Consider the following 19,421-nt stretch of genomic DNA (forward strand, 5'->3'; position numbering starts at 1 on the left):
AACGCACGCGCTAGGTGACCTGCAAGGTCAATGTACGTTGCTCCCATAATTTTTGGTCGAGTCACACAAGGCATTGGGGAGGTGTGGAGGGCACGAGAGATCGGCGTATTTCATGAGAATTAACGGTAAAGATCATCCTGTTCTGCATCTGACCTCGATGTAGCGTGGGACACCGCAACAGCAAGGGATGAATGATGAATTAAGACGAACGAGGATAATTGCTAATTCCCTACAGTCATCCATTGCCCACCGGCTAGCCCGTCAGATACTCTAGAAATTCCTTTCCCGTAGAGACATGCAATCACTGTCTCTATTTTCGCCGTGAACAACCGATGGCTTGTCATTATTCTTCACACATTTCCATTCCAAGGCCACGGTACCAAATACCGTGAGAGCCGCTAGCGCGACTCCCACATAGAAAGTGTGTGTGACCGCAGAGCTGTAGGATTCCAAGACACTACCCAGCTGATCCCCTGAGAATTTGCTTGGAAGGGAGGCTCCACCTACACCAGGAACATCGGTCACATTGACGGACGGGTTCTGGGCACGCAGATTGCTCGTCAACTTGTTGGTGAAGACAGTCTGGGCGACCGAAATAAAAATCGCGCCTCCCAGGGTTTGACAGAACGTGAGCACAGCAGTACCGATAGGCACGTCGCCGATAGGGAGCACCGTCTGCACCACCATGAATGGAAGTTGCTGCCCTAGACCAGCGCCGGTGCCCACAAGAATTTGATAGCCGATCCATTTTGCACTGCCCGAGTTGGGCTCCAAGGTAGTCAGAAGTCCTGCGCCGACCACGAGGACCAGCGGCGCTAGGATCATGAGGGGGTTATAATACCCAAATGCCGTGACAGCGGCGCCACTGAGAATGGAGACAATCACGACGGCTAAGACAATCGGGATGATCATGATGCCAGACTTGGTCGCTGAGGCGGATTTGACTGCTTGAAACCAAATGGGAAGCTGAGGAGATCTAAATCAGTCGGGTGTTGCTGAGAAAGAAGGAGTGCGTTGAACGCCAAGCTTACGTAGTAGATAAAGACCATATACGCCCCGTTGAGCGTGAGGGCAAACCAGGCCGAGGACCAAATATTGCGATTCCGCATAATTCGTGGCGGCAGAGTGGCATTATCTCCCGACCAGATTTGACAACCCAAGAATGCGACCAGTAGAGCACCGGACACGGCAAACAGGACGATGATGCGATAATTGCCCCACGCATACTGATTACCTCCCCACTGGAGGGCCAACAACAGGCAGACAATGGCTGGTAAGAAAAGGATAGTTCCGATTGGATCGAGCTTTCCCAGCAGATCACGGAGGTTTGGTCGGGCCTGAGCCGGCTTGGGGGCGTCGAAGAGAAAGAAAACAAAGATGGCTGTGATGGCACCAATGGGGAGATTAATGTAGAAGCACCATCGCCACGAGACGTGATCGGTGAAAGCGCCGCCGAGGCTATCTCTAGTCAGTAACTGTATAGATGGTTTTCGCATGAAGACAAATTCATTGATATAACTCACAGAGGACCAATGACGCTGGCAATTCCAAACATACCCCCCAGCAATGCCGTAAAAATGGGACGGCGATGCAGTGGCACCACTTGAGTGATGATCAGTAAGCTCCCAGAGAAGAGACCTCCACCACCCAAGCCGGCCAGACATCGGCCCAGAATGAGACCAAGAGAGGTAGGTGTCGCGCCACAGACGGCGGACCCGATCTCGAACAGACCCAGAGCTGAGAGATAGACCGATTTGGTGGAGTAGTAGGTATAGAGCTTGCCAAAGGCCAGAGTTGTAGCGCAGTTTGTGAGAAGATAGGAGCTGCCATACCAGCCAACGTCCTCTAGTGAGCCGAATTGGTCCGTAATGCGCGGGATAGCCGTCGCGATGATAGTGACGTCCTGAGATGGAAAACAAATATTAGACGGATCTCCACTGCATGAAGCTAATACACGTCTGTAATAATCGAGCCATGCTCACCAAGGAAACACAGAAGATGCCTAAACAAAGAGCAACGGTGAGAAAAGCCACGGTCGAGGCCTTTGGGCCTCCACTCGGTGCTGCTTGTGATGCATCCTCGGTGACTGTGGCAGTTTTCTCCATCGAACGCAGATGGTCGAGTTGTTTTTTGGAGACCTTAACGCGACTCTTACTGTGAATAATCAAAGGCGGGACCCGTTGAGCTCTTGTAGATCAAGAAACAGTGCCATGGCAGTCGACGGATGTTTTTGTTTTGGGAAGGGACAGGTAAGGGTCACAGTAGTATTGGACCGCCCAGCCATTCTTTAAAAGAGTGTTTCCAAGAAGACCCCACTTCATTATACGGTGCTCAAAAGGTAGGGCATATTTATTAAACTATGCAGTGTAACATTGAGAAAGTAGTGCACATTCCGTTCCTGTCCTCTTGTGTCTGTGTTGAATTTCCAGCGAAGAAGGGAAATGAAAGACCAAGAGAGTCGAACGAGAAGAACCGTCGAGGTGAGCGCAGAGCATCAACCCCTTCAGGGCACATTAGACCGAACGGCGGCGGGAGTGAAGAATACTCGAACATCTACTTCAGCACCTATTTTGAGTATTCCGCACGAGAAAAAAAAAATAGAAAGTGCCGTCGCAGTAAGTTTGATATAAGATTCTATGTTGAGACAGTCTTTTTGTAGTCATGCACAATCTGGTACTGGCAGTCTTCAGGGATATTCCGAGGCCGATACTCACTTCCTCCCTCGATCGCCTTTTTGACCGTTGGGAACTCCTCGGAAACGTCACGCCGGGCATCGTATCCAAAGATCCACTGCGGGCGAGGAAACTTGATCATCTCCGGGTTCTTCTCAATGGCGTCCCAGTCCGGATCGCGCATCTGTCCGTAGATGGAGTTCCCACTCTCCTGGATGAGACGCGTTCGCTGGTACCGAAGGGCTTCCACAGCCCGCAGTCCTAATGGCACGCACGACTTGCCTGCCTGTGCGAGGCAGAGGGCCAGTGTCACTGCGTCTTCGATTGACTGGCCCCCTCCTTGGCCTGCAATGGGAGACATGGCATGGGCAGCATCGCCGAGGATCATGACGCGCCCCTGACTGGAAATCCAACCGGGTATCGGATCACGAGCCACAATCTTGTAGTCCGCCAGCGTTCCGCTGGGGGTGTGTCGAAGAACGGCGGCAATCTTGGGGTAAATAGGCCAGTCTTGTAGGAGGCTCAGAGCATCTTCTACACGAGCCTGTGTGGTATTTTCCCAGAATTCGGCCGATTTCGCGTCGTTCTGATATGTGTCTGTATTAGCCTATGTCCGCTCCCTCTGCATTGGATTGCACAAGACACTCACGCGGTGCCAAACTTGCCAGATGATGTTCTGACCCCGTTTCCCGGTGGCTAGAGTGAGCCCGAGACCTCCGTCAGTGATGTACCGTCGCATGCGATCTCGCTTCCCGACTTCCTCCAGAATCCAGGCGGCGTCGGGATCGTTGGCAACCAGCTCAGCACTGAAACATGATCGATATGCGGCCAATCCAGAGTTATGGGTGGAAATTCGATGGCCGAGCACATAGTCCCGAGTTCGGCTGTGTACCCCGTCCATACCGATGACACAATCCGCTGCGATCCTCTCCCTACCATCTACAGTGACGCCAGCCTGGTCTTCTGTCTCCCAGTACTCAGTGACGGCGGCTCCGAGCCGAAGGTCAATCCCCAAAGCGATGGCATGCCGATGTAGAACGGTAATGAGCGTGCCACGGTGAATAATCATGCCCTCACCCATACCATAGCCATCCATCTTGTCGATGGCATACAGCTTCCCGGCGGGATTGAGGACCTCCATGGCAGCAACATCGTCTGACTGCGCTAGAAGCTCGCGGTACACACTCCCCTGATCCCATGCGTGCAGCACCTTGGTGGCATTGCTTCCTAGAGCAATACTATCCCCTAGATCACTCTGTTAGCAGCGGGAAGTAGACGTCAGGGCGGAAGAGATAGCGAGATAGAGGGAGACATGACAAGTAGGACTTACCAAGAACGCGAATCTCAGGACTCTTCTCCAGTCCGATCACAGTCAGGCCCTGATAATGACACTCGATAGCAGCCACCAGCCCCGCAATGCCCAGCCCTACGATGATCACCTTGACATCGCTGGTTCGGTCTGAGGCGCGGGTCGCGGCGGTCGTGTCTGGCCCGGCGCTGTTCGGAACAGTCATTGTTATTTTTTCTGTGACCCGGAATCCAGATTTGCTGTCACTACTTTCGCAGAGCTGTGACTTGAACAATCTAAAGGAATATACTACTGCCAATTCAATCTGAGATGCATCAGCTGATCATCACATCATTCATAGTGTCGAGGGTTGATGCGGTGTGGCTATTCTCGTTCTGACGTGAATTTCGACACTCGGTGCGCTCCAACTTGCCTCCGCCGCTTCTCGGTCCTCACATAGCGCTTTCTAGAAGAGACCAGCCTCGCCGAGTATCTGCGTGGGGGTGCATGCAAGGGGGATGCGCATCACTATGCAGAGGCGGGGCAAGGGGTCGACTCGAGGTGCGAGCCAAGCCTGCATCACCGGTCGATGAGCTCCCGTCCATATGCAAGGTGCCAGCGTGCTCAGGAACAAGGATGGTAGAGTTACGCAAGAGTTCTCCTTGCATGAGAAAGGGTTGCGGTGAGGCTTCATGGAACGAAAACTGGCTGTGCAGATGCGCATGATCTGAGCAAGGTGGCACAGCTCGGCCACTTTCCTGCCAATGGGGCTATATACATGGACCATTACTAGGAAGGACATTACTGGGCTCCATGTTCCGGAACTGATCAAGAGCAAGGGGTGTAATCACGCGATGAGCTCATTCAGAGGGGGTAAAATTCCTCGTCATGCAACTCGCAGTCGGAGAATTGTCTCTTATCGATCTGCTGTGTGGCCTATTGGAAAATAGAGTTGCATCTTCAGTGCGAACAGGAGTGGTGACCAAATTCAATACGAATGTAGATTGAATGAACCATCTATGTTGTATTGTTTTTTGTAGATACCATGAAGATGTCTCGATTACTGCTCATTAAGCTACTCAAGAAAGACAGCGGGCGACAGGTTAATCGCCGCCTTGTCAATTTGACGCTGTGATACGACGAATGATATTGAATTTGATGATACTAGAAAAGTGCAAATGGGCAAAGCCGCACACCTATTCACCAAAGATGGAACTCATAATCAGGATCTACCATGATGAAATTTATTTCAACCTGGCCTCGATGATGCCCATCATGTCTCCAGGTTTTCGCCACACCTTCACCAGCGCCAAGCCAGCAATGTCCAAGAGCCGGGCGAAATCCTTCTCGGTACGCTCCATACCCCCAATGGCCATCAAACTGAGATCCTGCCAGGCGTGACTCATCGTCGCACCGATTTCTGGGACGATGATGTCGTGTATCAGGATGCGGGAGTGCTCCCGGCTCATTGCAGCACGAGTATTGTCGAGAATCTTTTTACCTTCAGGCAAATCAGGCCAGTCGTGAAAGACGCGGCGGAAGTAGTAAATCGAGGCCCCTAAGAAAATAAATGAAAAAGGATTCGTTAGCCATGCATGACCACTATAGTGCGGAAACTCCGATGCGAGTCCAAAGGAGAAAGAAAGATGAAGGGAGGCCAAAGAGGAAAAAAAGTTTATATTTGATTTACCGTGAACAGGTTGTTCTTGCTTCAGAAAGTCATAAACTTGCGGTTCGATCCCTTCGGCGCGCAGAGCTTGGCTGTGCTCACCAATGACTGGTTCAAGATCTTGCACGATGAATCGGCACCCATTTAATTTTGGAGCGAGTGCCATAATCGCTCGCGTGCCGTTGCCGTGACTGCCGGCGATGTCAACGAGAGTTGCATTAGACCCTTTAGCATCAGAGAGTCGGTCTTCCCACGGATATAGATCCATAGCAATCTGGTCGACATCCGCAGCTTCAGCCTTGGTCACAGGCGCCACGTTCTTCGAGTTCTTGTAAAGATACTCAAACATCGTCTCACCCGGGCAGTTATGAGCAAGAGTAAATGGGTTGTTGCGGGTCGTGATGGCATCTTTCCAATTGTTCTGGCGGAGGAAGTCGCAGATCTGCAAGACCGGCCCGAAGATGAAGTTTGACCTGAGCAAGCGAAGTCACGTCAGTATAAGGGAACTTGCGGCCAAATCTCAATAGCATTTGATACGCACATGACTGGGAAGCAGCCCGCAATATCTGCGGTCAGATAGGCCTCCGAAAAGGGCGTGTGGGCGTATTCCTCTTCGCCCACTTCATGAAAGGGACCAAGAGGCGTCACTGCTCGCATGAGACGGACTGTCAATCAGAGCATTAGTATGGAAGATTTATATGACCTTGAATACTTCAGAATGGTCTTTCCTCAACATACTCAGTATGCCTTTATCCAAACCTGTCTGTGCAGATATCTCGCTGGCTGTCATGGAAGCGCCGCCTTTGGGCATGGCATGGAAGACCCCGGCCTCGAAAAGAGTGCGCAGTGATGCCACTTTCACAATCTATAGAATACTCTCTCATGGTCATTCGAAGCTCGTTTGAAGCTCGCAGGGCATGTAAAAGGTAAATCCTGACTCACATCCTCCATGGACGACAATGCCGCTGGTATGGGCCCCCGGATAGTTTGCACCAGGTTGGACGCCTTTTTTTGTAGGTCAACTTTGGCTTCATCGCTCGTAGCGTTACCGCTGCCGTGCAAAAAGCGTTGCGCTGCGGCAACTACTTCATCCACATCTTTTTGCACGGCAATTTTCTGCGCATCAGCGTTTGGAAATGTCATTTTTATGAAGAGTTGAGGCTCATCACTGTCGTTTCGAATAGAAAAGTCAGGCTTAGCCTTGGACAGCGGGACAGTTGAGTTTGAAGGGCTCAGACTTATGACCTGAGCTCGACCCGTAGCTCAAATAAATATTTTAGTGTTGAGGCAGACGCTGGGCTAGGATACTGCAGTCCCCCGCAAGCCATGGTCCCATAGCGAGGTAATTGACTGGTCTTGAATTGAAAAAGGCAATAATACGAATTTAATGTCACAGCGGCGACAGAAAAAAGCCCACACTATGCGGTGTACACCCGCCGACGGTCAATTGAGGGAATCTGCAGGTGCCCAAGGGATTGCCGGGTTACAGCTGATTTTAGTGACCTTGCAGATCGACGTTAACTACACAATCATTCTTAAGGCCAGGAAAGAGAAGTCTGATATAGCCCAGTCGAGAACTTTCAATCAATTGCAGATTAAGCAGCTGGTAGTCAACGGCACGGTGAGGTATTGCGATATTTGCCCGCGACTCGAGCGCCGCTGTGAGTGCTACATGTCTACGTAGGGTTCTAGCCATGTAAAGTCGGTGAAGTCTCATCAAATCGGCCATTACGGATCTCGAGTCAACATGAAGATGGTGAGCCCAACTCCTGAAGGATCGTCATCTCGTAAGAGCTATTTTGCCCATCCTCTCATCCGATTCTCTATCAATATCAGGATATATCCTTTTCCTAGCATAATCGGTTAATTATCAAAATCAATACCATGGGCCGCTTGCAGAGTATCGTGGATTTTGTCAGAACGTGAGACTCTGTAATGCTGCACCTCAGTGACGTAGTAGTAGTGGCTATCTAGAATTCACTTTTCCAGGTTGGACGTGTCTTCTCGTGCTGGTTGCACGACTTACCCTGTCAAGTGCATCTGCTGCATTCTGCTGCGAAGGCGGGATGAGATACCGCTCAAGTGCCTTCGCGCGACAGCCAAATAACTGGAGGAATTTTTAGGTGATACAACTCCCATCCTCGATGCTTTCGAGTGGACACCGTTGTCAACCTTGGACCCGGAAAGACGTATCACAAAGACTCCAAGACAATCTCCTGCTCTGCAACCTTGAACCATGCGTCTCCTCGTTTCGCGGCCGCCAAGTCGTCCGTCGTCGATTTTTCCGGGGACCGAAGATGATAATGCTCGACGGTGTACGCCACCAGCACTTTCAAAATCGTGTCGGCCAGAGCCTGGGCAATACATTGACGAGGTCCAAACCCGAAGCGCCAGAAGCGATAGCGGAAACTGGCGCGGGATTCGGCCAGAAAACGTCGTGGCTGGAAGCGCGTCCGATCGGCCCCCAGGACTCGTCCCGAATGTTCAAAGCATTCGTATCAACGACAACGTGGGTTCCCTTGGGAAGACGGAATCCTCCCACATCTCGCTCTGTGGGGATCGACTGGGGATATGTGTAATTGGTGACGGGGCGCAAACGGGCCGACTCATTAATACAACTCGCCAGCAGGGTGGAACTGCTGGCAATGTACCGCGCCCATGAATCGTCAGAGCCATCTGACCGGGCCTCCGCAATCTCCCTTCGTAGCTCCTGCTGGCAAGCGCTGTCTTCGGCGAGGAAGGACGGGATCCAAGAGAAGCTGCCAATAGTGACGTCAATGTTGGCGAAGAGCGCCTCGTCGAGCGTGTGCATCAGCTCTGTGGGCGTGAGATGGCCGCTCTCGACGGCTGCGTATAAAGGCACGATCGCACAGGCGGAGGAGCTCTGGCCACTTGCTCTGGCGCGATGGTACGCGCGCCGGTTGAATTCCGCCCATCGTGTGTGAAAGACACGAAGCTTTGCCCGGATAGTCGGCGAGAAGACTTTGGTGAATGAGAAGAGCGAAAGGCCGCCCTTGAAAGCATACTGGAACACATCGTTCCGTAGGTCGGTGATTTCAAGGAGTTCGCGCACCATCTCTGGAGCTAGTTCTCCGTATAGGAGATCGCTGATGACCCAGAAAGGTAGCAGCTTCAGGTCCTCGGCTGGCTTCAGCCGCCATTCCTTTTCATCTGGATGCTCCCCGTCAAGCTCGTGAAACTGTCGCACCACCCGCGACTGTACGAAAGAAACGTAGGTGGTAGCCTTCTGGGTAAATGGGGGTGAAACTATCGCATGAACGCGTTTCCAATGGCCCTGGCTGATCAGGCCCACACCATCACCGACCAGGTCGCCCATCACCCACCCTCCGTTGAGGTTAAAGGCTTTCTGGTGATCTCCCGAGTCCCTAAAGACCGTTTTGATCTCGTCCGCCCGGGTCACGATGCTGATTGGGTTAGTACCCCACGCTTCAACTGACGACCAAGTGATGGAGACGTACATTTCCGGTGTCAGTCCAACCCAGATTCGATAGACCGGTCCATATTTTTCTGCCCACTCACGAGAAACTCGTTCGTATTCAAGAAACTTCAGGCTCCCTCCACCATCGGGGAATCGATACGGGCATGTTGGAATGGTTGTTTGGCCGTCTGTAGAATAGATCGGATACCACCAGAGCAAGAAAGTCTAACAAAGTTAGCGCTCTTGGCTTGCACGCGCACAGTTGGGCGGAACAAACATTGATCATATATGATAGTAAAACATTGGGCCAGGTACGTGGAGTGAAAGCGCGCCAAAAAATCAGTAGCACCAAGACTACGCCGAGCTGAATTGTCGAAAACATTCGAATGGTCGCTCTTGCGGGTTCAGATCGCTGGAATTGCCCAACAGGCAACCGGTCGAAAGATCAATCGCCGGAGAGCAGTCGAAGAATGGCGCTTTGCGACAATTCCTCCAGAAAATTGACTGCCTCATCCTTAAGAAAAAAGTGCAGGCGTCCAATCAGGCTCGCAGTGCCGGGGCCTCCTCCAGAGTTCACAAAGCACGCCTTGAGTCCAGTGATCTATCGACTGATAGGTCGCCTGTGAACACGTTTTCCCTCGAAACTGCATTTTTCTGGTCGAAAGTCGGCATGTGGCAGCTGGTAGGCAAGGGTCAGTTGAGTCCTTAAGTGGACCTTGTGTTACTCGAGCTTTCGGATGCAACGATCTTTACGCAAGGACATCATATCAGGTAAGGTATGCAGGAAATCAGTGGAGACCATCCTATAGTTCGCCCCGCAAGGGTGATTGCAGTGGCGTCCCGACAACAGCAGAGGTCATTCTTGCTTGTCCTCAGCTTTGCGAGCCTCCACATGATTCATGTGGTATCGGAGCTTTTGATCTGCATAAATCGTCACACTGGAGATATCCGATATTGGCTTCATCCTGTATAGAAGACCATTCAAACCGCCCAGTCTCTGCCTAACATTGAGATTCTCAAGTCCATGGGCCTATCCGCCTTCCGTCATTCTGAATTGTTGTTTCACCTTGAAGTGGTGATCTTGACATGTCTCACTGTCTTGATCGACATATTATCTCCTCTTCTCTCAGTGAGGAGTTAGTTGCAAGATGGATACAGGATGGCCACTCTACACCATCACCGCATCCACTCAAGACAGCATGGGCGCTTCTCGTGTCCCGGCTCTCCGGGGTACCGATAAGCAAATTTGGATTTCATGATACAAAGGCGAATAACGTGAAGTCGTATCTGCCACGTGTAGAGACTTGGATGGTATCGGAAAATCCCGAGATTGCCCTGAAAGACGCCGCCGAGGATCACACCGAGCCTGGGGAAGAAACAGAGGCTACCACTGCAATTGTCATCGGATGGAACGGAGAATTGAGCTCAGTAAGCGGACCATGGGTCTTTATTTTTGGTAGAAGAAACTAATTTGAGTTTAGTTGCCGCATAATTTTTCAACAATTGTTCTGCTCAATTCTGGGTCATCGCCGGCTCGCATTCACATGTCCTTCTCGCCCGCATCCCTCACTGCAAACAGAGCCTGGGCACATCTAGGCGCCTTGAATCGCATTTTGGAACAGATTGTCCTGACACCGGATCTGCCTCTTTCCAGAGTGGACTTTCTTGGCTCCGATGGAGAGAAAATCATCAGGAAGTGGAACAATCCTTTGTCGCTCTTGCGGCCAGCTGTTTGTATTCACACGCTCATCTGGGAGCATTGTCAAAGCCAGCCTGAGGCTGAAGCCCTATGTGCCTGGGATGGGTCAATTTCCTATGCCGAGCTGGATCAGTTGTCTCTCGGTCTCAGTCGTCTGTTGAACACCCGCGGAGTTTGTGCAGAAGCGACGGTGCCACTTCTATTTGAAAAGTCCCGATGGACAGTGATCGCTATTCTAGCTGTCCTGCGGGCAGGTGGCGCTTTTGTGCTCCTTGATCCTTCCCATCCAGTGTACCGCTTGGAAGAAATTTGCAGCGAAGTGAAAGCAACTGTTGTCCTCACTTCTCATTCATTCCATACACTGGGCAGGCAAATACACCGGCAATCAATAGCAGTCCCAGCAACAGGGATCACCGCGAAGGAATCTGCTCTCAGGGATGCCCCAGTCGTGAAGTCATCGAATGCTGCATATATTGCTTTCACATCTGGATCGACGGGAAAACCGAAGGGGATCGTGATCGAACATCGTTCTTTCTGTGCCAATGCCCTATCCCAGAATGCAGCGCAGGATCTGTGTCCGGGAGTTCGAGCATTTCAGTTCGCGGCTCACGCGTTCGACAGCAGTATTCTCGAGATGCTCATGACATTGATCGCAGGGGGTTGTGTCTGTATACCGTCAGATGAGCAACGCCTGAACGGGCTGTCGAATGCAATCAACTCTCTCCAGGCCAACTGGCTAGAGTTAACTCCATCTGTTGCACGTCTTCTCGATCCTGATAAGATACCGGGAGTCAAGTCGCTGCTCCTTGTCGGTGAGCCCATGTCACCTAGCGATGTAAGCAAGTGGGCCAACAGGGTCCATCTGTTGAATGCTTACGGACCCGCCGAATGCAGTGTGGTAACCACCATCCAAAACTGCGTGAAACCTGAGAGCCCGCAGAACATTGGCCGTTCCTACAGCAGTCACTGTTGGGTCGTGAATCCCGAGAATCATGATCAGCTGGAGCCTTTGGGTGCGGTGGGTGAACTGATAGTCAGCGGACCGATCGTGGCACGCGGTTATCTGAATACCACACATCAGACTTCATTTATGAGTCCGCCCCGTTGGGCGACCCGGTTCAGCATCCATGAAGATGAACGGTTCTATCGGACTGGGGATTTGGTGCGGTATGATGCGGATAATGACACACTGCACTATATCGGGCGGAAAGACCGTGAGGTCAAAATCCATGGGCAACGAATCGACCTGCAGGAAATCGAGCATCTTGCAAACCAGTACCAGCGTCAAGTAGCGGCTGTTGTGGATGTCATCAACCTCGGAGAGAACAGCACAAACAAGATTTTAATTATGTTTATGTCACGCTCTACTACAGGCATAAGCCTGAGTTCCAAGGACCTTGAATGTGAAGAAATTCCTGAGGATGCCGCCATGCGTGCGCTGTCAAAAGACATGAAAGTCTGGCTTCAAGGTCGTCTGCCGTCGTATATGATCCCAACAAAATACCTCTGGGTCAATCAATTCCCCTTGACCCGAACGGACAAGCTCGATCGGCGAGCTTTGCTGAATATTGGAACAGCATCCTTTACTCAAAAATCATCAGACGACCTAGACGAAAAGCAGTCGAACACGCAATGCCACGGGGATGGTGCCCAGGTATCTGATTTTTCATCGAAGGAAAATCTTCTTCGAACTGTATTCGCTGAGGTATTAGGACGTTCAGCAAAGCTCATTAGCTCACATGACAAATTCTACGAGCTGGGAGGAAATTCGTTGGCTGCAATTGAGGTTGTCGGTCGGGCAGGCAGTCGAGGTCTAAAGGTGGCCGTAGCGGAGATCATCCGCTCCCAAACCCCCCATCAGATTGCCAGAGCAGCGGAAGAAACCACGGAGATTCAAGGAATACTTCCTTTCTCTCTGCTCGAGAGCAGCTACGCGGAAGAAGCTCTCTCCGTCGCGGCTGATCAATGTCAGGTCTCCGTCAATGACATTGAGGATATTTACCCATGCACGCCTCTACAAGAAGGCTTTATGTCAATGGCCAGTAAGCGCCCGGGAGCCTTTATTGGAACATATCGATTCTCAATTCCTCCTCCAACGAGTGTTGCTCGGTTGCGTGGGGCATGGGAAAGGCTTTGGATGGAGCATCCAATCCTCCGGACTCGGATCGTCAAGATGAAGAATGAAACCCTCATGCAGGTCGTTATAACGGAGAATCTGGTCTGCAGAGATAGCATTCACGCTCCTGCTGGCCAGGAAGAAATGGGAATTGGAAGCCGTCTAGCACGCATTACTTTCGATACGTCCAAGGCGCCAGTGGTATTCATTCTCACTATTCATCACGCGATTTTTGACGGATGGACATATCTGCAGCTGCTCGAGGATTTGCATACTTTGTACGAAGACCAATCGCTATCATCTCGACCACCTTTCACGCAGTACATCAAATATCTTTCACTCTCCGAGTCCAATGAGACTATCTCGTTCTGGGAAAAAGAACTTGATGGTTACCAGTGTTCCAAATTCCCATCGTCATCGCTTCGGCGGCCGTCGGCCTCCCCTCAGTGGCTTGCTACAAGCCACCTGGTGTCACTTACTGACGGTGAGGTCGACTGGAAGCTCGCAAATCAGATCAAGTTGGCATGGGCTCTAGTCATATCTTCTGAGACGAGCTCCAATGACATCGTATATGGACTTACCACCAATGGGCGAAGTGCACCGGTTCCGGGAATTGATCGCATGGCAGGCCCGACAATGACCACCTTCCCTTTTCGCACGCAGCTGAAACCTGATCTCACAGTCCAACAGATGCTAATTGGACTCCAAGAACACGATATCTCTCTGATGCCATATGAGCATACAGGCTTAAAAGGCATTGCAGAGTCTGGTCCAGATTCTGCTTGGGCCTGTAGCTTTGGGAACCTCCTCACAATTCGTCTCCAGTCATTTCAGGCTTCATCGTCGGCTTTTCTTGAATTCCCTGAAAATGAAGCGGAAGATCTCAACTTCGCATCTTACCCTCTTTCGATCGTTGTGCAAATGAAAGATAGCGCACTGGAGCTCAAGGCATTTTATGATAGTGAGATTTTGATTGCAAGCGTTGTCCAAAAACTTCTTGGCACCCTGGATGAGTTTCTGCAGCAAATAATTCGTCGACCTGAGTCCACGATTGGAAATTTAAAGACCATTGTCTCCCAACAATGGCAGCATGTGGCGCAGGTCAATGCTGAATATCGTCTTCCATCGCCCAAGTGCATCCACGACGTGATCCAGGGATTGAGCGTCACCCAGCCGGAACGGGAAGCTGTATGCGCATGGGATGGGTCGTTCACTTACGAGGAACTTGTCACTCTGGGACGTGTTCTCGCTGGCGAGCTTCAAACCTTGGGTAGCGGGCCGAATTCGATCGTTGGAATCTGCCTTGAGCGCTCGAGATTGTTCCCCGTCGCCATTCTCGGTGTTTTGATGTCAGGGGCAGCAATCGTCCTATTAGAGCCGGGTTTTCCTCAGCAGCGTCTGAATGGGATTCTGGATGATGTGGACGCTTGTGTTGTTGTCTGCTCCCCTGAGACCCAGAAGAAATTTGTGGGCTTGCAGTCAGAGGTTTCTAGAACAATCTTTCAGTTGGCAATGGATCCAAAGAATTGGAAGAGAAGCGACCCCTGGACACCACCTTCTGTTGGCCCTCATGACCCTATATATGTTGCATACACGTCTGGGTCGACCGGTACTCCGAAAGGAGTCGTGATAGAACACGGAATGGTCTTCTCAACAGTCCATGCCCACAAAGACATAATTGGCGCCGAAGATTCATCTCGATGCTTGCTCTTCGCCTCGCCTGCCTTTGATATCTGCCTGGCTGAAATTTTCTTCATGCTCACTACTGGTGGTTGCGTCTGCATACCCTCGGAAACCCAGCGTACAAATAATCTGGCCGACACCATGTCAGCCATGCAGGTCAACATGGCAATGCTGACCCCTTCAGTGGCGCGGACTCTATCACCAGACGAATTGCCATTTTTACGGACTCTTATTCTTGGTGGTGAGGCGCCCTCGGCATCCGATCTGGCAACCTGGGCCCCGCGGGTCCGATTGCATCAGTCTTATGGGCCAGCGGAATGTACCATGTATTCGGCGACAACTCCTCCACTGGTCTGCAATTCTGTGCTGAACAATGTCGGGTCATCTCCAAATGCAAGCTACTGGATTGTCAATCCTGATGACCATCACGAGCTCATGCCTATGGGATCAGCGGGAGAGTTGTTAATTGGGGGTCCGCTTGTTGGACGAGGCTATATCAAACGACCCCTAGAATCAGCAGCGGTGTTTATCGAAAATCCTGTCTGGGCTCGACAGATTCCCAACATTTTGGAAACAAAGCTATATAAAACTGGTGATCTGGCTATTCTGAACCCCGACAAATCCCTCATCTTGCTCGGCAGAAAAGACACACAAGTGAAACTTCATGGCCAACGCATCGAGCTACACGAAATTGAGCGTTGTGCCGAAGGACTCAGGAATGATATTGCAGTGATCGTTGAGCTGGTGAAAATTGAGAGTGTTCAGAGCTCTAGCCTCGTCGCTTTCATCTATGACCCAGCCACGGTCGAGAGATCGCTGGGTCTGGCACCGTCTCAGCCTGATTATCAAGCACTTTTTATTTCGCCATCAAAAAGCAGTCGAAAGTTGTTCGTGAGCCTACGGCAACATCTCCAAAAACGCCTTGCACCTTTCATGGTCCCGGCAATCATGCTCGAACTACGTCGTCTACCGCTCAGTCCTACCGGTAAAATCGACCGTAAGGCACTTCGGCATGCAGCTTCGATCCTTGAGGCGGAGATCCTTCAGATGTATCGCGGTGGCATCTCCGTTTCAAAGAAAACACCAATGACTGCTCAGGAGCAACTTGTGCGTGCAAGTTTTGCCATCGCGCTGGGACTGGATGAGGATACTCTCGGCCTCGATGATAATTTTTTTACCCTGGGAGGTGACTCCCTCACTGCCATGCGAGTTCTGACGCAGTGTAAAAGGGCCGGCATAAGCATCTCCATGCATGAATTTCTCTCTCATAGCACGGTCTCCGCCCTGTGTGCTTATACCACTGCTGGTCAGCAGGTGACTCCTGATTCTGAATCCCCGAAGAATGCGATTCTGCCAGACCACAAGAAGAGCGATGAATCCATACCCTCCGAAGACATTGAATATGATCGTGAATTGATCAAAGACCAACTGGGCTCTATCAGTCCCAATGACATTGAAGCCATATACCCCTGCTCGGACGCCCATAACGGAATTTTAGAGCTTTACACGTCCAAGTACACCAGCACGGCAATATTCCAGGTCATCACAAACGCTTCAGTGAGCGCGGTAAAGGTGAAGGATGCTTGGAATCAGCTCGTTGAGCGCCATGAGACATTGAGAACAATTCTTGTCGACAATCCCAAGATCGATGCAAAGAAACTTCACGTTGTCCTGCGTTTTTCCCCCGAGAAGCAGCCAATCCCTACGCCTAGCAGCACAGCAGTAGCTGATCTCCGAAGCATAAAACCTGTACAGTCCTGGGATCTTTGTCCTTCCCACCGAATTTGGATCAGGCAAGATAAATGCGGACAAGTGTATATGCGTTTAGATACTGGAGGCGCCTTAGTTGACGCGCTCTCCATATCGATTCTCATCAGGGAGCTGTGTCTCATCCTTGACGGACAGACTTTACAGCCTGTTGCTGTGCCATATAGCAAATACCTGAAACATTTACGGCAACAGAAGCCATCATTAACGAAGTCCTTGCAATACTGGACACGAGTGCTCCATGGAGCCCCCTCTTCTTATCTCCCACGGTTGCGGGTGGAGGAGACATCAGAATCGTTAACTTGCCCCCAGCCCCGCGCGCGGAGCTGTCTTCTCTCTGCTGATCAATTTCACAAACTCAACGCATTCTGGAAGACACACCATTTTACGATGACCAACGTTTGCCAATTGGCATGGGCTTTGACCCTCGACCACTATACCTGCGCTTCCGACGTCTGCTTTGGCACGATCACGACGGGCCGCGATCATCCTAGAATCGATGTTTGGGAGTCCGTAGGCTCCTTCTTCAACGTGCTGCCTTGCAGGCTTCTCCTCAATGCCCAAGAAACATGTTTAGAAGCTCTGTTCCGGAATCAGACCGAAATTCAATTGCGAAATGAACACCAGAACTGCTCGATGCCTGACATGGTTCGTCGATCTCGAAAGCAGCAGGAGCAAAGTGTCGACCAGCAGACACTGTTCAACACCGTTTTGACCATCCAGAACACCGTTTCCACCAATCCATGTGCATTAAAGGCTCAAGGGCACACAACCCCTCCAGCTGCTAGCGAAACTCAAATCAAGCTTCTTGAACTGAAAGATCCCACAGAGGTTAGTTACTCAAACCCCCGGACACTTGTCCTTAGTGTGACATTTATCCTGGTACCCACGATTCTGGCATCGATGAAGCATCAGTGCCATTGGGAAGCTAATACCCAGTTTAGTACGACTTTTGTGTGGCCGTGCACGCAGCACCTTCAGAGATCGAGGTCGAGCTCCGCTACTGGACATCCACGGCGTCAGACCAGTATGCCTCTGAAATCTTGGCCCGCATGATACGGAATCTCGATATGATTGTACAGGATGCAACAAAGCCACTGGCGATTTTCTCGATCGGTCAGGTTTGATATAAGAGTCTTCTCGGTCTAAATTCGACTCAAAAATCTTGCTGAGGAGAATTGATGTATGATTTTCAGCGGACTCCCGATGGCGCTCTCCAGCATCGCTATCTGTGGTAATCAAAGTAATTGCTGCAGATTGACAAAATCGCATGGTTCCATTCATGGCGAGAATGAATACCTCAGATTACATGAATTAGTAGCAGAGAACTTTTGATAAAACGAGACAATAACATAATTGAATTGTTCAATGATAATACCGTGGGTTAGACTTAAATGTAGTTCGATTCTTCGTAATACTGTTCAGCTTTAGTATTTTGCGCAAAAAGTCCACAAAAGACGGTCCTTATGTTCAGTGATTTACTATCACGGCTACCACATGTGCCGGCCAGCCAAGATCTCGAGATATAATGATGAAGCTATGGAACTCAATAATGAGTAGCCTGTTGAAGGGAAACCTGACCTGCTAGGTGATATTTCTGTCTTGTTCGGCCGACCTTCCGAGGAGTATCATTCCAAGGAAAGAGTTTTCGAATTGATCTAGAATGTTTGAATTGAGCCAGGACCAAAGAGTGCCTACAGCACAAATCCAGACCCATCATGGATAAGAACAATAACAAAACTAAATTCATAGAACAGCCGGGCTCCGCATGTGGTCACCCACCACGATACTAACTGGCCGGCGTGTGGCTTGAGCACAGCTAATAAGTATTAGCCTGGGGCGCCTTTTTACCCTCAAATATCTTCCGTCTGGCGACCAGTGGTGATTAGCGTGGGTGTGCGATAAGCATGGGGAGATTCTCTAACGCAATAACTAGCGTTGATCACCTGTCTCTCACTTCCGGGGCGTAGACTCCTCGCTCTCCATACGCATAGACATCTTGATCAAATAAATCGATGACATTAATTGCGCTTCCGCCATAGGCCTCCGAACTCATATTACACTGCCTCGTTCCAGCTTGTTCATCGCCAATCAATATTGGCAGGGCTCTATCTAGAAGCCAGAAATAGTTGCTAGGTATAGGCACTTTACGAAGGACAGTCAGTTCTCTGGATAGCCTAATCCCTGACTGCGGAAAGGTGTACTTCAAACACCTTTCAGAAAAACAGACTCGTCGTCCTATCTTTGTGGACATACACCATCTAGACAACGTCTACAAATAGTAGATGTGTATGCTCGAAATTTGATCATCGCACCTACTAAATAACTAAGGCTGGCTGAGACGCTCGTAATTCAATGTTCCAAGCAGGGATAATTCCTGTAATTGCATAACCTTGGATGTTGGATAAGCAGGAGCCGAATCTCGAGAGGGCCTGAAGGGCCTTAGATTTCCACTCGGCGGGTTTCCTGACAGCTAAGTAGTGGGCTAAGTAGCGCATAACGTTACGGCTGCGGTCACGGCTATCTTATGTAGCGACCAGAAGCGCAGTCCGTAACACAGGGCGGCTGTGCGAGTCATGGTACGTCATCTTTATCCTAAGAGAACGGAGGATGGAAGACTACTGGCGTAGAGGAACCTTGAGGCCGCTACCGTATTCGTCGCCAGTCAAGCCCAAGAGACTAGCAGAGCTCTTGAGAATTTCTTTAGAGGCTAACTTTTCTATACACTTACACCAGGCACTATCTCAGATCCTCTCACAAGATAGGGGGAAAAAAACTATCAAGACATCAAGATTTCTATGGCTAATAAGCTGGATGAACACCAGGTTGTTTCCTCAATCGAAAATACCCAAAGCTGCAGCTATGGCCACTTTTCTGGTAACGGGAATCAAGGCTTTCTTTATCTGACCTAATGGCTTCAAGCCTGATCTGAATCACGCCCAGAAAAAGAAGACACACCGAGAGATGCGGTTGAAGCAAATATTTCCATAGCCCTCGCATAAAAGCTAGGCGTGCAGTATACGGATTACAATCAGGCCGTGGCGTTCAGACCCTTCATCGTCGTATCTATGACCCGATGGACACAGAT

General features: G+C 50.5%; 5 protein-coding genes across 5 annotated transcripts; 1 reads left to right on the forward strand and 4 right to left on the reverse strand.

Annotated features, from left to right (window-relative positions):
* Positions 1-270: 270 nt before the first annotated feature.
* POX_c04515 (Efflux pump roqT) lies at positions 271-2,105 on the reverse strand (the record flags this gene model as incomplete). The annotated part of the gene is made up of 4 exons (XM_050113390.1): positions 271-966; positions 1,032-1,458; positions 1,524-1,903; positions 1,983-2,105. The coding sequence occupies 4 exons, from the start codon at positions 2,103-2,105 to the stop codon at positions 271-273; spliced, it is 1,626 nt and encodes a 541-aa protein (XP_049970946.1).
* Positions 2,106-2,634: 529 nt separating this feature from the next.
* On the reverse strand, positions 2,635-4,186 carry POX_c04516 (FAD-dependent monooxygenase roqM; the record flags this gene model as incomplete). The annotated part of the gene is made up of 3 exons (XM_050113391.1): positions 2,635-3,258; positions 3,322-3,917; positions 4,003-4,186. 3 exons carry the CDS (start codon positions 4,184-4,186, stop codon positions 2,635-2,637), a joined length of 1,404 nt encoding a protein of 467 aa, XP_049970947.1.
* Positions 4,187-5,204: 1,018 nt separating this feature from the next.
* On the reverse strand, positions 5,205-6,772 carry POX_c04517 (uncharacterized protein; the record flags this gene model as incomplete). Its single annotated transcript, XM_050113392.1, has 5 exons — positions 5,205-5,518; positions 5,651-6,102; positions 6,171-6,294; positions 6,368-6,494; positions 6,572-6,772. The coding sequence occupies 5 exons, from the start codon at positions 6,770-6,772 to the stop codon at positions 5,205-5,207; spliced, it is 1,218 nt and encodes a 405-aa protein (XP_049970948.1).
* Positions 6,773-7,821: 1,049 nt separating this feature from the next.
* On the reverse strand, positions 7,822-9,110 carry POX_c04518 (Cytochrome monooxygenase roqR; the record flags this gene model as incomplete). The annotated part of the gene is made up of 2 exons (XM_050113393.1): positions 7,822-7,958; positions 8,012-9,110. 2 exons carry the CDS (start codon positions 9,108-9,110, stop codon positions 7,822-7,824), a joined length of 1,236 nt encoding a protein of 411 aa, XP_049970949.1.
* A 1,157-nt stretch (positions 9,111-10,267) lies between these two features.
* Positions 10,268-17,460, forward strand: POX_c04519 (Nonribosomal peptide synthase roqA; the record flags this gene model as incomplete). The annotated part of the gene is made up of 4 exons (XM_050113394.1): positions 10,268-10,298; positions 10,369-10,496; positions 10,550-17,164; positions 17,278-17,460. 4 exons carry the CDS (start codon positions 10,268-10,270, stop codon positions 17,458-17,460), a joined length of 6,957 nt encoding a protein of 2,318 aa, XP_049970950.1.
* Between the last annotated feature and the right edge of the window lie 1,961 nt (positions 17,461-19,421).

The sequence above is a fragment of the Penicillium oxalicum genome, chromosome III (assembly GCF_001723175.1).
Source record: "Penicillium oxalicum strain HP7-1 chromosome III, whole genome shotgun sequence".
Lineage (NCBI taxonomy): Eukaryota > Fungi > Ascomycota > Eurotiomycetes > Eurotiales > Aspergillaceae > Penicillium > Penicillium oxalicum.